We start from the raw sequence: 15,513 nt of genomic DNA on the forward strand, positions 1-15,513 counted from the left end.
AATTGAACAAATGGTTCAAACTTGCAAACCAATAAAGCGATATCAACCACACTTTCTGCAGTCCTTTTTCTTACGTGGCGTCGCCCACTTATGGGTCAAGAACCATATCATCATCATATCTCAGGAATTTCTCGTCCGATTACAATGAAATTCGGTACATAATACTTTTCCATCATCTGTGGATTCACTTGTGGAAAAATTGTTGTAATCGGACTATAACTTTTCAAAGCCCCGGATATCGAACATGATGAACTCAGCGCCTAAGGGTAATTTTTAACCGAAAATATGGGTAAATCTCTCAGATATGTTAATTTAATTTAGAGGAAATATTTTTCTTCTAATAGAGTCTCTGTACCAGAAATGATTAAAATCGGGTCATAAATTCCCCTAGCTCTCATATACCTAATTATAGTATATCAAAAATACGGTGGGCTTTATTCCGCATATATTGGTTAATAGATAGTTAGATATCTTAGCAGAATTAAGTGAGCGTATAGTTTTGCTTATAGTGTACCTTGGTTGTGAAAATGAGTGAAATCGGTTCTGGACTTACCTCAGCCCTCATAAACTAAATATGATGATTTTCGTTATTCTATTGAGCGAACTGCGACTTCGGTTTTTTTCCGAAGCAGAAGCAAATGAAATGAAATTGCCGGCCGTTTTTTAAACATTGGATACATATGTACATATTTTTGTAATATTTTTTTTTGTATTTTTGTTATTAATAAGAAATAAATATGATTTTCATTCTAAAACAAAAATTTTAGATCGAGGTACTTGAGAAAAAGTTGGGTAAGTACTTCGCGGGACATATAGCCTAGAGCGCTAATTTGCAATAGCGTCATTGATTTCCTTTAACTCGCGCATTTATCCATTTTAAAGCAAATTAGTAATGTACAAAAATTCCGTCCATTTTGCTGAATTTACCAAATTTGAGTTGGCAACGCTGCCCAAAAATGGCCGATTTTTGCTATTGTGAATGCTAATTGATACAAAGAAGAATAAAAAAACGTAAACAAATGATTTATGTTTCTATTTTGCCAATTAAATTATTGGCAAATATATTAACAATAACTAATTTTAATGTTATCAAAACAACAACTACAACCATCGACGAAAATGTGCTGATACATTTGTTTACTTTGTTTAATGCATAGGCAAATTTCTCAATTAGACAGCTGATTTGTCCATAAAATGACATACTAAATGTCCATAAAATTTCAATGCGCATTAATTTTGCTCATCTGTCACTGCTATTAAGGGGAATTCATTTAAGTGCATTCGCCGCTTTGGTGCCTCAAAAATGTTACATCATTAGTAGTGGCACTAATGCGGGGATTACAGTAGTTGGTTTATCATTTTGGGTAAGGACTGCGACTTTCTTAAAATTTTAGGCGTCGGTTGTAAGTGAGAATTCTTTTTTAAAACTAGGAAATGCAAGCATTAAATCTTTTGAGACAAGGTTTGTCTTTATTTTATCCTTTGAAACATTAACGGAACATTTTTTAACCAAAAGGCAGTCTTGTCAATCTTTTATTAAAAACGATTTTTTTCTATATCAGATTCTTTTAACTGGATCTGATGAAATCCGCTTATTAAATCTATTACTGAAAAGTTTGTGCTCTCCTAATTGTGAGATTTCATTGATTTCCGGAATCGGATATCTGTCCGCATCTGTAAGTGTATTAAGCTTTCAATAGTCTACATATGTATGTCCAAAAAATCTATTTTAATAGTTTCACATTCACTGATTTTATAGCAATTACTTTGTTTTACATTTTTACATTTTAATATTTTAACTTGATTAACAGCCCTATTCTGTGCACTTTACAAATTCAACAAATTTCTAATTTGTAAAAATTGAAATTTATCAAGCATTTCGTATTCTGTGTCTAAAATAAAAAACTTTTTTCTTGATAAGTTGTTAAGAAATAAAATGCTCTTGATGAATAAAATATCTCGTTGTGGATAGTTGTGAAAATTAATTTGTTGTACAGGAGATATTTTACTTTTGTCGTTATTTTTATACAAAGAGGAAAAATATGATATATGTACATATATTGCATTCGATTACAGCTTAGCACATTTTTGCCAATAATGAACAATGTTTAGATTTCGTAGTCCAAGGAACTTTTCTGAAGCTAAACCAACTAAATCAAAACTACATTCCAAACATTTTTAAATATATTACAAAGGACCTATGTATGTACATATATGCATAATATTATATAATATTACTAGTGACCGGGCCACGCATTGCTGTGGATAAGGTATATTTGATAAAATTGAAATTATTTAACTACTTTCCATTTTCTCCGACAGCTTTAGTGGTTTACGATCAATATACCAAAACTCTCTCTTGGGTTTTTTCGTACCTATTGCTTCGAATTTTATAACTCAAATTGTAGCTATGTTATATTCCTTTTTGTTTAACTATAATTTTTTAGTCGTTGCAGGAGTCCGATTTTGGCCATCAAGAATTCTAACCTTTTCATAGTAACACAATGCTTAAGTTTGAGCTAAGTTATATTAGGATATCCAGATCAAATTATCGCTTGACCAAATGACGAACCGGATAGACGGATGTTGAGCTGTGACCACGCCCATTTACGTAAAAATGTGTAAATCCTATTGTCCTATCTTAATTAATTTATTTTTTTTTTGCATTTGTCCGATTTTGTCTATCTACATATATTGCTAACTGTAACGTATACGAACGATTTCACTTCAATTCAAATTATCGCTTGGCCGAATGGCCAAATGGACAGACGGATGGACATTGCGACTAAAATTTTCAATATAAACTATCCTATCTTTTAAATTGGACCAAACTACAGACGTGTGCAAAATTTCAGTAAAATTGATTCAGTAGCGCCAATCCCGGACAAACAACGCGACATGAAATTTTTTATATACATATGTATATAGATATTGCTCCGCGGAGGAGCAAAGGACTCCGGGTAATGTGGGATCGAAAAGCGAATATATAGCCCCTGCCATCCGATTATCAACCTCACCTACGCGGCACCCTATGGTTAGCAAACGAGGTTCTGGCGACCGAGTAAAGGCCGTATAACCTTCTCATCGGTATAAAAACCGAATAGATAAACTGACATAATGACATGATAGATAAACAGGTCAATCAAAATAAATCAAAAATGAAAAATAAGTCCAGATTCGGAGCATGGAATATTTGCGCATTCTCAGAATCTTCACATCTAGCCCAAGACAAATGACTTACTGTGAAATTAATGTTAAATTATTAACTATTTTATAACAAATATTGGAATGCATTTGAAAACTTATGTAATAAAATAATTCAATTCAATTCGAATATAATTGGACAGAAATCAGCTGTTTCTGTTTACATTATTTTTTTTCCACACGTGTGGGGAAAAGCTATGCGTACTGAAGTTTTTTCTTTTATCAAAAAATTTCTTACTTGATAAAAATCTGAAAAAATTTCAATTTTTTTGTTATTTTGTCAAGTGCACAGAATAGGGTTGTAAATTAAATGGACAATTTTATTTTCTATTTACTATAACTTTGTAATTTATTTATTTACCAAATTAAGTGCTTGTTGTAGCGGCAACAGCGATGGTTCCTTTTCCTACCAATGGCTTACTCGGGATCGTCCGAGTTGCACTATCCAAACACACCTCCTTGTGCAAGCTTTGACTTTTGTTTATGGTGGATAACCGGTTATCTCGCAGTGAAATTTTTTGTTATTTGAAAATTCGCTTGATACTTATGGTCACTAGAATACTTTCGAATAATACGAACCGGTCCCTGCTCGAGCGTTAGTTTTCTCCCGATGATTTTTTTCATAATTTTTTTAGAGAGACGCCTACTATTAGAAGAAACACATCTTCTTTGAATTTCTTTAGAATATCTAAGAGACTAACTGATATTTTCAATATCAAATTTGGAACAAGTTTTGAGGACCTCATGTTCGATATCTGAGGCCTTAAAAAGTAATAGTCCGGGGCGCTTAAGCGGGGATCACTGTATATCCTTAAATCCAACCTAACTTGCCCATTTTTACTTAGTTTGAGTCCCTGTATCACAAATCTTACCTGTACTTTTGCTTCATTTAATCCCAGGCGCTGACTTAATTCTTCTCTCATAAAAGCGTCGGGATAATGCGTTTCATCAAATAATTTCTCTAGATTGTTTAATTGTTCTGTAGTAAAATTGGTTCGCGTTCGGCGTTGCTTATTACTCATTTCGGTTGCCTCTTATTTTTCTGTAACAAAATAACGTAGATTTTTGGGTAAAATTTATATTATACTATATCATAAGGTCATTGACCGCTCCTTCGCACACTGAATGTTTAAGAATTATTAGGCGGGTTTTATTAAGATATTAGCTTATTTTGTATGGAAGACTTAGTCAACATAATTATTTTGGCTTGTCATAAGCTATCATAGCTTGCATGTTGAACTAGAGGCATTGCCAGTTCATCGCGTTTTTTCATTCACATTAATTAGGTTTTATCCAAAAAAAAAGTAGTTGACAATAGCGGGAAACCCCATTTTGACAGATAACAAGTAAGAAAAGGCTACGTTCGGGTGCAACCGAACATTTTATACTCTCACAATTTATTTACAAACATACAAATTTACCAATAAATTCGGCATAAAGTTTAATAGAATAACGAAAATCGTAATATATACTATATGAGGGCTCAGGTAATTTCTGAACCGATTTCATTCATTTTCACTATACACTATATCCAAGACTTTACGCTCACTTAATTTTGCTAAGATATCTCACATATTAACCAATACATATATGCGGAATAAAGCCCTTCGTATTTTTGAAAAACCTATAATTAGGTATATGGGAGCTAGGAGATGTTATGACCCGATTTTAATAATTTTTGGAACAGAGACACACTATTAGATGCAAAAATTTCCTCTGAATTGCATTAAATTATCTGAGAGATTTACCCATATTTACGGTTAAAATTGACCCATTGGCGCTGAGTTCGACATGTTCGATATCTAGGGCATTGAAAAGTTATAGTCCGTTTTCGACAATTTGTTCACAAGTGAAGCCAGAGATGAAATGCACTATTTGTGTAAAGTTTAATTCCGCTAACTTCATTTGTTCCTTATGTATACATTATAAAGTGAAGGAATCAGATGGAATTCAAAATTGAGTTATAAGGTTTGGGGGATGGGGTCATATGTAGAAGTTCACGCAAGTGAGGAAAGTTTCTGATTGCCATTCACTTGGGAGTGGCCAGGAAGATTCTTTTGTATATGACTCAAGCAGCTCACGACTTCCGGTTTTAGACCAAGTATCCCCTGGGTAGCTAACAGACATCCGTTTGGAGGCGAGCTAAAGTGAGAAGGCGAAGCCCGCTTGTGCGGTTGTGCGTAGGGCTTGGTACCCACCACATAAAAAAATCTCCCCAATGAAAACAAACACCGAGCCTCGGATGAGAAATCCCCCTTTTGATGACGACCCCTGCAAACGTACTAAGGATCATGATTTGTGGGCATGCACCTGGAATGTCCGGACTCTTAATTGGGAAGGTGCCTCTGCCCAGCTGGTTGATGTCCTCATACAACTAAAGGCTGACATCACCGCCGTCCAAGAAGTGCGATGGACGGGACAAGGACGGAAGAAGGTGGGTCCTTGTGAAATCTACTACAGCGGCCATATAAAGGAGCGCAAATTCGGTGTTGGATTTGTGGTGGGAGAGAGACTACGTCGCCGAGTCCTGGCATTCACCCCGGTGGATGAACGTCTTGCCACAATCCGCATCAAAGCGAGGTTCTTCAACATATCGCTGATTTGCGCCCACGCCCCAACGGAAGAGAAGGACGATGTGACCAAAGATGCTTTCTATGAGCGCCTAGAACGCACCTATGAGCGCTGCCCCCGCCCCGATGTCAAAATCGTGCTTGGCGATTTTAACGCCAGGGTGGGTAAAGAAAGTGTCTTTGGCACAACAGTCGGAAAATTCAGCCTCCATGACGAAACATCGCCAAACGGCCTGAGGCTGATCGACTTCGCTGGGGCCCGAAATATGGTTGTCTGTAGTACCAGATTCCAGCATAAAAAAATTCATCAAGCAACGTGGCTGTCCCCTGATCGAAACACGCGCAATCAAATCGATCACGTTGTGATAGACGGAAGACATGTCTCCAGTGTTTTAGACGTGCGTACGCTCCGAGGACCAAACATTGACTCGGACCATCATCTAGTAGCAGCAAAGATTCGCACTCGCCTCTGTGCAGCAAAGAACGCCCGTCAACAAACACAAGGAAGGTTCGACGTCGTAAGGCTGCAATCACAACCGACAGCCGAACGATTTTCTACTCGTCTTGGACTCCTGCTCTCTGAGAGCACTCATCAGCATCTCGATATAAGGGAGCTGTGGAACGGCATCTCAAACTCATTGCATACCGCTGCAGCCGAAACAATTGGTCTCCGGCAACGCCAAAAAACCAGTTGGTACGATGAGAATTGTCGTTCCGCAGTGGAGAGAAAATAGACTGCCTACCTCGCAACGTTGCGATCGACCACAACACGTTCGGGGTGGGATAGATATCGAGAACTGAAGAGGGAAGCGAGACGCATTTGCAGACGTAAAAAGAAAGAGGCCGAAATGCGTGAGTATGAAAAGCTTGAAAAGCTGGCCGACATGGGTAATGCTCGAAAATTTTATGAAAAGATGAGGCGATTAACAGAAGGTTTCAAGACCGGAGCATTATCATGTAGGGACCGAGAAGGTAATCTGGTAACGGATGCCCAGAGCACACTGGGATTATGGAGGGAACACTTCTCCGACCTGCTCAATGGCAGTGAAAGTACAACTCCAGGAGATGGCGAACCCGATTCCCCAACCGATGACGATGGAATAGATGTTCCATTACCCGACCATGAAGAAATTCGAATAGCAATTACCCGCTGCAAAAACAACAAAGCGGCAGGGGCCAATGGATTACCGGCCGAGCTATTCAAATACGGCGGCGAAGAAATGATAAGGTGCATGCATCAGCTTCTTTGTAGAATATGGTCGGAAGAAAGCATGCCTGACGATTGGAATCTTAGTGTGCTCTGCCCAATCCATAAGAAGGGAGACCCCACAATCTGCGCCAACTACCGTGGTATAAGTCTCCTCAATATCGCATATAAGGTTTTGTCGAGCGTATTGTGTGAAAGACTAAAGCCCACCGTCAACGAACTGATTGGACCTTATCAGTGTGGCTTTAGACCTGGAAAATCCACAATGGACCAGATATTCACCATGCGCCAAATCTTGGAAAAGACCCGAGAGAGAAGAATCGATACTCACCATCTTTTTATCGATTTTAAAGCTGCCTTCGATAGCACGAAAAGGAGCTGCCTTTATGCCGCGATGTCTGAATTTGGTATCCCTGCAAAACTAATACGGCTATGTAAGCTGACGTTGAGCAACACCAAAAGCTCCGTCAGGATCGGGAAGGACCTCTCCGAGCCGTTCGATACCAAACGAGGCTTCAGACAGGGTGACTCACTATCGTGCGACTTCTTCAATCTATTGCTGGAAAAAATAATACGAGCTGCAGAACTAAATAGAGAAGGTACAATCTTCTACAAGAGTGTACAGCTCCTGGCGTATGCCGATGATATTGATATCATCGGAAGCAACAACCGCGCCGTTTGTTCTGCGTTTTCCAGACTAGATAAAGAAGCGAAGCGTATGGGTCTGGTGGTGAATGAGGACAAGACGAAATATCTCCTGTCATCAAACAAACAGTCAGCGCACTCGCGTCTTGGCTCCCACGTCACTGTTGACAGTCATAACTTTGAAGTTGTAGATAATTTCGTTTATCTGGGAACCAGCATTAACAACACCAACAATGTCAGCCTTGAAATCCAACGCAGAATCACTCTTGCCAACAGGTGCTACTTTGGACTGAGTAGGCAATTGAAAAGTAAAGTCCTCTCTCGACGAACCAAAATCAAACTCTATAAGTCGCTCATTATTCCCGTCCTGATGTATGGCGCTGAAGCGTGGACGATGACAACATCCGATGAGACGACTCTTGGGGTTTTGGAGAGAAAGGTTTTGCGCAAGATTTATGGTCCTCTAAACATTGGCAACGGCGAATACCGCAGACGATGGAACGAAGAGCTGTACGAGTTATACGACGACATTGACATAGTTCAGCGAATAAAAAGACAGCGGCTACGCTGGCTAGGGCATGTTGTACGGATGGAAGAAAACACTCCAGCTCTGAAAGTATTCGATGCAGTACCCGCTGGAGGAAGCCGCGGAAGAGGACGACCTCCACTCCGGTGGAAAGACCAAGTGCAAAGTGACCTGGCTTCACTTGGTGTTTCCAGTTGGCGCCAAAAAGCAAAAAGGAGGAATGAGTGGCGCGCTCTGGTGGATTCGGCTATAATCGCTTAAATCGGTTCCTACGCCAAATATATATATATATATATATATATATAAGGAAAGTAGTCGTGGTTGTGAACAAATTTCGCCCAACTTCCACACGTGTCATCAGAATATATATACCGAATTTCATTGAAATTTGTCGAGTAGTTCCTGAGATATGGTTTTTGACCCATAAGTGGGCGATGCCACGCCCATTTTTCATTTTGTAAAAAAATCTGAATGTAGCTTCCATATGCCATTTCTTATGTGAAATTTAGTGTTTCTGGCGTTTTTCGTTAGTGAGTTAACCCACTTTTAGTAATTTTCAACCTAACCTTTGTACGGCAGGTGGGGGTGGTTATTATCCGATTTCAACTATTTTCATGGTGTGTAGTGGGGTATGTAAGAAAACCGACTGCAGAAAGTTTGGTTTATATAGCTTTATTGGTTTGCGAGTTAAATACAAATAACCGATTTGTATTCCAAATTTTACTTTTCTAACTTCATTTATGGCGTAGTTATGACACTTTATGTGTTTTTGGTTTTCGCCATTTTGTGGGCGTGGCAATGGTCCGATTTCACCCATTTTCGAAAGCAATCCTATCATAGTCTCAAGGAATATTTGTGCCAAGTTTCGTCAAGATATCTTAACTTTTACTCAAGTTACAGCTTGCACAGACGGACAGACGGACGGACAGACTTCCGACTTCGGATTTCAAATCTACTCGCCACCGTGATCACTTTTGTATATATGACTCTATATCTAACTCTTTTAGTTTTAGGTGTTACAAACAACCGTTATGTGAACAAAACTATAATACTCTCTAAGCAACTTTTGTTGCGAGAGTATAAAAATGTAAACAAACCAAAATTTTAATTCTATCGATGTGCAAAATGGCAAATAAAAATTGTATTCATATTTATTTTGACCATCCCGGATCTAATAATGATTTTTGATTCCTTAAAGGATCAGAATATTATAGAAAAGCGGTAAATAAAAATAAATTTGGTTTATAAATTCAACCGTTTGTTTTTATACTCTCGCAACAAAGTTGCTAGAGAGTATTATAGCTTTGTTCACATAACGGTTGTTTGTAACACCCAAAACTAAAACGAGTTAGATAAAGGGTTATATATACCAAAGTGATCAGGGTGAAGGGTGGAGTTCAAATCCGAATGTCTGTCTGTCCGTCCGTCCGTCTGTCCGTGCAAGCGATAACTTGAGTAAAAATTAAGATATCGTAATGAAACTTGGAACACATATTCCTTGACACCCTGAGGAGGTTGCTTTCGCAAAATCGAACCATTGCCACGCCCACAAAATGGCGAAAACCGAAAACACATAAAGTGCCATAACTAAGCCATAAATAAAGCTATGGAAATAAAATTTTATATGATGGATCGCACTATGAAGGGGCATATTTGGATGTAATTTGTTTGGGGAGGTAGGGCGTGGCACCGCCCCAAAATAGGTTTTTTGTACATATCTCGGAAACCAATAGAGCTATATAAACCAAACTTTCTGCAGTCGTTTTTTTAGCCACTTTTATACAGTCCAAAAATGAAAGAAATCGGATAATAACCACGCCCACCTCCCATACAAAGGTTAGGTTGAAAATTACTTAAAGTGGGTTAATTCAGTAACGAAAAACGTCAGAAACACTAAATTTCACATAAGAAATGACAGATGGAAGCTGCACTCAGATTTTTTTACAAAATGGAAAATGGGCGGGACGTCGCCCATTTATGGATCAAAAACCATATCTCAGGAACTACTCCGCCGATTTCAATGTAACTTGGTTTGTAATAGTTTCCTTACATCCCAATGATATGTTGTGAAAATTGGCCAAATCGCTTCACAACCATGCCTACTTCCTATATACCAGAACTTTGAGGTCGAACTATACAATTCGGTAAAAAATAGGTCCTTGCCATTTAGAGCTACACAATTACAAAAAAAAAACAGAATATCTCATTTTGACACGGAATTTTAATAATATCCCCTTTCGTTTTGTACTACGTTACAAATATGCCGTTTTTGGCAATATACATATACAGAATAAATGGCAGAAAAATGTCTCTCTCTGATTTAAAAAAATTGAAAATGGGCGTGGCGTCGCCCACTTATGGGACAAAAGCCATACCTCAGGAACTACTCGGCCGCTTTCAATGAAATTTGGTACATAATATTCTCTTAACACCCTGATCGGTTCACAACCACGTCTACTTCCCATATAACTCAATATTCAATTCCATCTGATTCGTTAACTTTATAACATACACATTAGGAAATAATGAAGATAGCGTAATAAAATTTTACACAATTACTGAATTTGAGCTGTAGCATCTGTTGACGGGTGGCAGAGCTAAACATGTATTTTAAGCTATTTCGTATTATATTTAATTTCAATTACAATTTTAGTTGAAAGACATTATTTGATATACATTATTCTAGTTGTACGTACCACTCCGTCAACGAATTAAAAAATAATGAGACAACGCGAAGGGGCAAGCGAAAAGCGGACTCGAATATACTATGAATAGCGGGACATACATCTACAAGGTAGCGTTTTAATGTATATTAACAATGTAATAGATCAGCAGTGCAGCATTTTAATGCATATATCTGAAATTAAATAAATTGACAAATTTATATTTTAGTAAATAAAGTTTTACTACTGGCCGTATTATCAAGACGCTGGAAGTTTCTACTACAGGCTTCTTATTTATCCGTCACTTCCTTTGATGACATCCAGCACTCTTCCTTTTGTCCAAGTGTTTCGTTTAGTATTTTCATCAACAATTATTACGATGTATTTTGGAGCGATTGGTTCTGGTGCATTATCGAACCATTTTGCGTGTCTTGTTAGCCCTGGCAACCATTCGCGAATCCATCGCCTCCAAAATCGATCGGCCAACTCGCAGTACATACGAAATTGTTTATTCAGCAAAGAAGGATAATTGTAACCGACATGTTCTGTTATACCGCTCGAATTTCCGAGAAGAAAATGATTAGGTGCCAAAGCCTCATTGTCATGTGACTCCACCGGGACGTAAGTGAGCGGACGCATGTTAATGATATTTTCGACGTCGGCTAATGTGGCTCTCCGTACTCCTTATTTGAGACTTTTTCTTTTGGTAATATGTTCATTAATACAGATTTTATCGATCAGACCATACGCTCCCACGATCCGCCCATATGCGGTGATACGAAAGTCCAATCGATGTTGGGATATTTTTCCATCAGCGTGTCAGATGATATCTTTTCAATTAACATATGACTAGCACCTCTAAAATTAGTGCCATTATCCGACATGATTCGCCGTGCAACTCCCCGTCGTGATATAAACAATTGTAGAGCTCAGACGTAGCGTCGCCCACTTATGGGCGATATCTCAATATGTACTACACGTATAGTCATGCATGTAAAAATAATACCCTACCGCTTCTCATGTTTTCTGCCAACCGTCACGTCAAAGGGTCCAAAATAATCGACTTAAGTGTATGCAAAGAGATGAGTAAATGCCGCCAGACGCTCCGCAGGTAACTTTCTCAACTTGGAGAAACATTGTTGACATTCCCGTGCTACCGCTCGTACCAAAGCTTGTAGACCATTTATACAAAACCGCTGCTCATCTCATTCACCACTATCTCATTATGGTGGTGATGAAACCTGCCGTGATAGAAATCTGTGAGTGTTGTTGCGGGGAAGAATTTTCGGTTGTTTAAGATCAGTTGTTACTCCTCTGGCTTCTACGATCCGGCCCTTTACGTGCAACAGCCCGAATTTGTCCATAAATGGAAAAAGTTTATAGATTGAGCTTTTCCGACTTACCACGCCTATTTTTAGTTGATCGAATTCTGCTCTGTAGCATTCTTCTTCACATTTACGAAAAAGAAGAAGTTTAGCGTTTGTTCAGGTGTCATCGTGAAGAAATGTCTGAGTAATTAGGTTTCTTGTTGCAGTTTTCATAATTAAGCAAAGAAACCGTAAAATTCACATTTGCACAGCGTGCAATTTTTACCATTTTCATAATTAAGCGGAGAAACCGTAAAATGCACATTTGTACAGCGCGCAGTTTATCGCATTTACTAAACCATTTAGGATCTGGTTGAGAATCATCAGTAACTTTTGTTGAGTCAATTCCCAAGTGTTGTATAATTTCCGTTACAGTTTGCGGATTTTTTAATTCGGATGGTGGCCACAGAGTTTCTGATAGATTTAAAAATTCTGGGCCCGTGAACCTTCTTCATGAGTTATTTAATTAGAAATTGTTGGGATCCTGGCTTTACAAAGCATTTGTTGGCTAGCTTGGGTTGGCTTGAGAGCGCTCCCAAAAACTCGTTTAGAATTAGACATCCAATTCCGCATCTCGAAACCGCCTTCATTGTGGTTGAAGCGAACGTTGGTACCAAGTCGAATCATTTCGTATTCATCACCCATACTGTGTAACCAGTCGTGCACAAAGTATTTTGGACAATTGTTGCTACGGCTCGTGGAATAGTCTTCTCGAATAGTAGAGCGTTCTTAATCTTTATTTAATTTGCAAAAGATGGAGAACACGATGCGCCAAACGTCATAACAGTCATAGCGAATACATCAGGACTCTTATTAGTATCGCCGTTCCTCCAGAGGAACTGTTGCGCTACCTGGTCATCTTTTCTCACTTTATATCTGATGAAACATTTCGCGTATGTTTCCACATACAGCCACTGGGCGTTCACGAAACCTTAATAGAACACCCACCAGCGATCGTAAGAGATCGGGGCCTTTCAGTAATACGTTGTTCAGGTGATACAACGTTATATCGATATTTTTTAGAAAAATATTAATGTCGATATTGATACTCCCAAAAAAATGCGATATGATATCTATCGATACTTTTTTGCACTTCCGACATCCCCAGTATGTACCACTCCCTCAACGAATTAAAAAGGAATGAGACAACGCGAAAGGGCAAGCCAATGGCAGACTCGAACATACTATGAATATCGGGACATATATCTACAAGGTCGCGTTTTAGTGTATATTAACAATGAATAGATTAGCAGTTTTTCTTATATCCAAAGTCAAAGGTGCAAATACTTGTATCCAAAATTTGAAAATACAGTAATCCCTGCTTAAGTGCCCCTTCTTAACATGCAAGACTTTTAAGACACTTAAGCTGGAAAGGCACTTAAATGAATTCCGCTTAAGTGCCTCGAGGTACTTACCAAGCTTTTACTCAAATACTCGATCTAATATTTTTTCATTTAGAATTAAAGTCACATTTATTTCCTATTAATAACAGAAATACTTATTAATAATAACAATAAATATGGAAGAAAAAACTTAACAAAACTACATATGTATATGTTTTCCGTTTGGCAATACTCAGCGCATTCAATGTCAAAAAGATTAAAAGACACTTAAAAGAGCAAAATTACAAACAATTTTGTATTTGTGGCTTAAATATTACAGGCATTTAAGCGGGAAACGCACAGATGCTCTTAAGCGGAGAATTGTATATGTAAATTTAGAAAAAACAACGATACCGTAAAATATTGACACTTATGTACACAGAGGATCCTTGTCTGCATAACTGCAAAATAATATAGAATGGTGTTATAAAACGACGTCGAAACGTAGGTTCTCCAATTAATACGAAAAATCACATTTATTCCCTTACGATTTCCGTTCTCGAGTTATTATCCATTCTTCCGCCATTATTTCGATCTTCTACGGTTTTCTCATTGATGATGTGGTAAAATCAATATGAGTCGTCAAAACCAAAATTATACAATTACAATTATTTCGAGTAAAAGCTCTAAATTCTTCTTCTTCTTGACTGGCGTAAACACCGCATACGCGGTTATAGCCATAACAGCGAGGTCTCGCGTCTCTCATTGTGGCAGTTTGGCGCCAATTGGTTATACCAAGCGAAGCCAGGTCCCTCTCCATCTGGTCCTTCCATCGGAGTGGAGGTCTCCTTCTCCCTCGGCTTCCACCAGTGGGTACTGCATCGAACACTTTCAGAGCTGGAGCACTTTCGTCCATTCGAACAACATGACCTAGCCAGCGTAGCCGCTGTCTTTTTATTCGCTGGACTATGTCTATGTCGTCGAATAACACATACAGCTCATCATTCGATCTTCTGCGGTATACGCCGTTGACAATGTTTAAGGGACCATAAATCTTCCGCAAAACCTTTCTCTAGAAAACTCCTAGTGCCGTCTCATCATGTTGACATCGTCCACGCTTCTGCACCATAAAGTAGGACGGGAATGATGAGACTTGTAGAGTTTGGTTTTTGTTCGTCGAGAGAGGACTTTACTTTTCAATTGCTTACTCAGTCCATAGTTGCCCCTGTTGGCAAGAGTGATTCTGCGTTGGATTTCCAGGCTGACATTCTTATTGCTGTTAATGCTGGTTCCCATATAGACGAAATTATCTACAACTTCAAAGTTATGACTGTCAACAGTGACGTGGGAGCCAAGACGTTAATGCGCTGACTGTTTGTTTGATGACAGGAGATATTTCGTCCTGTCCTCGTTCACCACCAGACCCATACGCTTCACTTCCCTATCCAGTCTGGAAAAAGTAGAACTAACGGCGCAGGTGTTGTTTCCGATGATATCGATATCATCGGCGTACGTCAGTAGCTGTACACTCTCTTAGAAAATTGTACCTTCTCTATTTTGCTCTGCAGCTCGTATTATTTTCTCCAGCATCAGGTTAAAGAAGTCAAGATAGTGAGTCACCTTGTCTGAAACCTCGTTTGGTATCGAACGGCTCGGAGAGATCCTTCCCGATCCTGACGGAACTTTTGGTGTTGCTCAGCGTCACCTTACACAGCCGTATTAGTTTTGCGGGGATACCAAATTCAGACATAGCGTCGTAGAGGCAACTCCTTTTCGTGCTGTCGAAGGCTGCTTTAAAATCGACAAAGAGATGGTGTTTGTCGATCCACTTTTCATGGGTCTTTTCCAAGATTTGGCGCATGGTGAATATCTGGTTAGATGTAGATTTTCCAGGTCTAAACCCACACTGATAAGGTTCAATCAGTTTGTCTAACAGTGGGTACTTTGTATTGTAGAGTGGCTGCAGGTCAAGCAAAATAAAAAAATACAATTTAGGCCGAGATCAAAAT

General features: G+C 38.7%; 1 protein-coding gene across 1 annotated transcript in view; it reads right to left on the reverse strand.

Moving 5' to 3' along the window:
• LOC128920062 (short stature homeobox protein 2) overlaps positions 1 to 15,513 on the reverse strand; it is a 216,758-nt gene that overhangs the window by 167,511 nt on the left and 33,734 nt on the right. The window contains exon 2 of the mRNA XM_054226315.1: positions 4,077 to 4,246. Within this exon, the coding sequence (XP_054082290.1) occupies positions 4,077 to 4,226 (150 nt within the window). The 5' untranslated portion in view covers positions 4,227 to 4,246. The remainder of the gene's footprint in view (positions 1 to 4,076; positions 4,247 to 15,513) is intronic.

This window comes from Zeugodacus cucurbitae, chromosome 3 (genome assembly GCF_028554725.1).
Source record: "Zeugodacus cucurbitae isolate PBARC_wt_2022May chromosome 3, idZeuCucr1.2, whole genome shotgun sequence".
In the NCBI taxonomy this organism is placed as follows: domain Eukaryota; kingdom Metazoa; phylum Arthropoda; class Insecta; order Diptera; family Tephritidae; genus Zeugodacus; species Zeugodacus cucurbitae.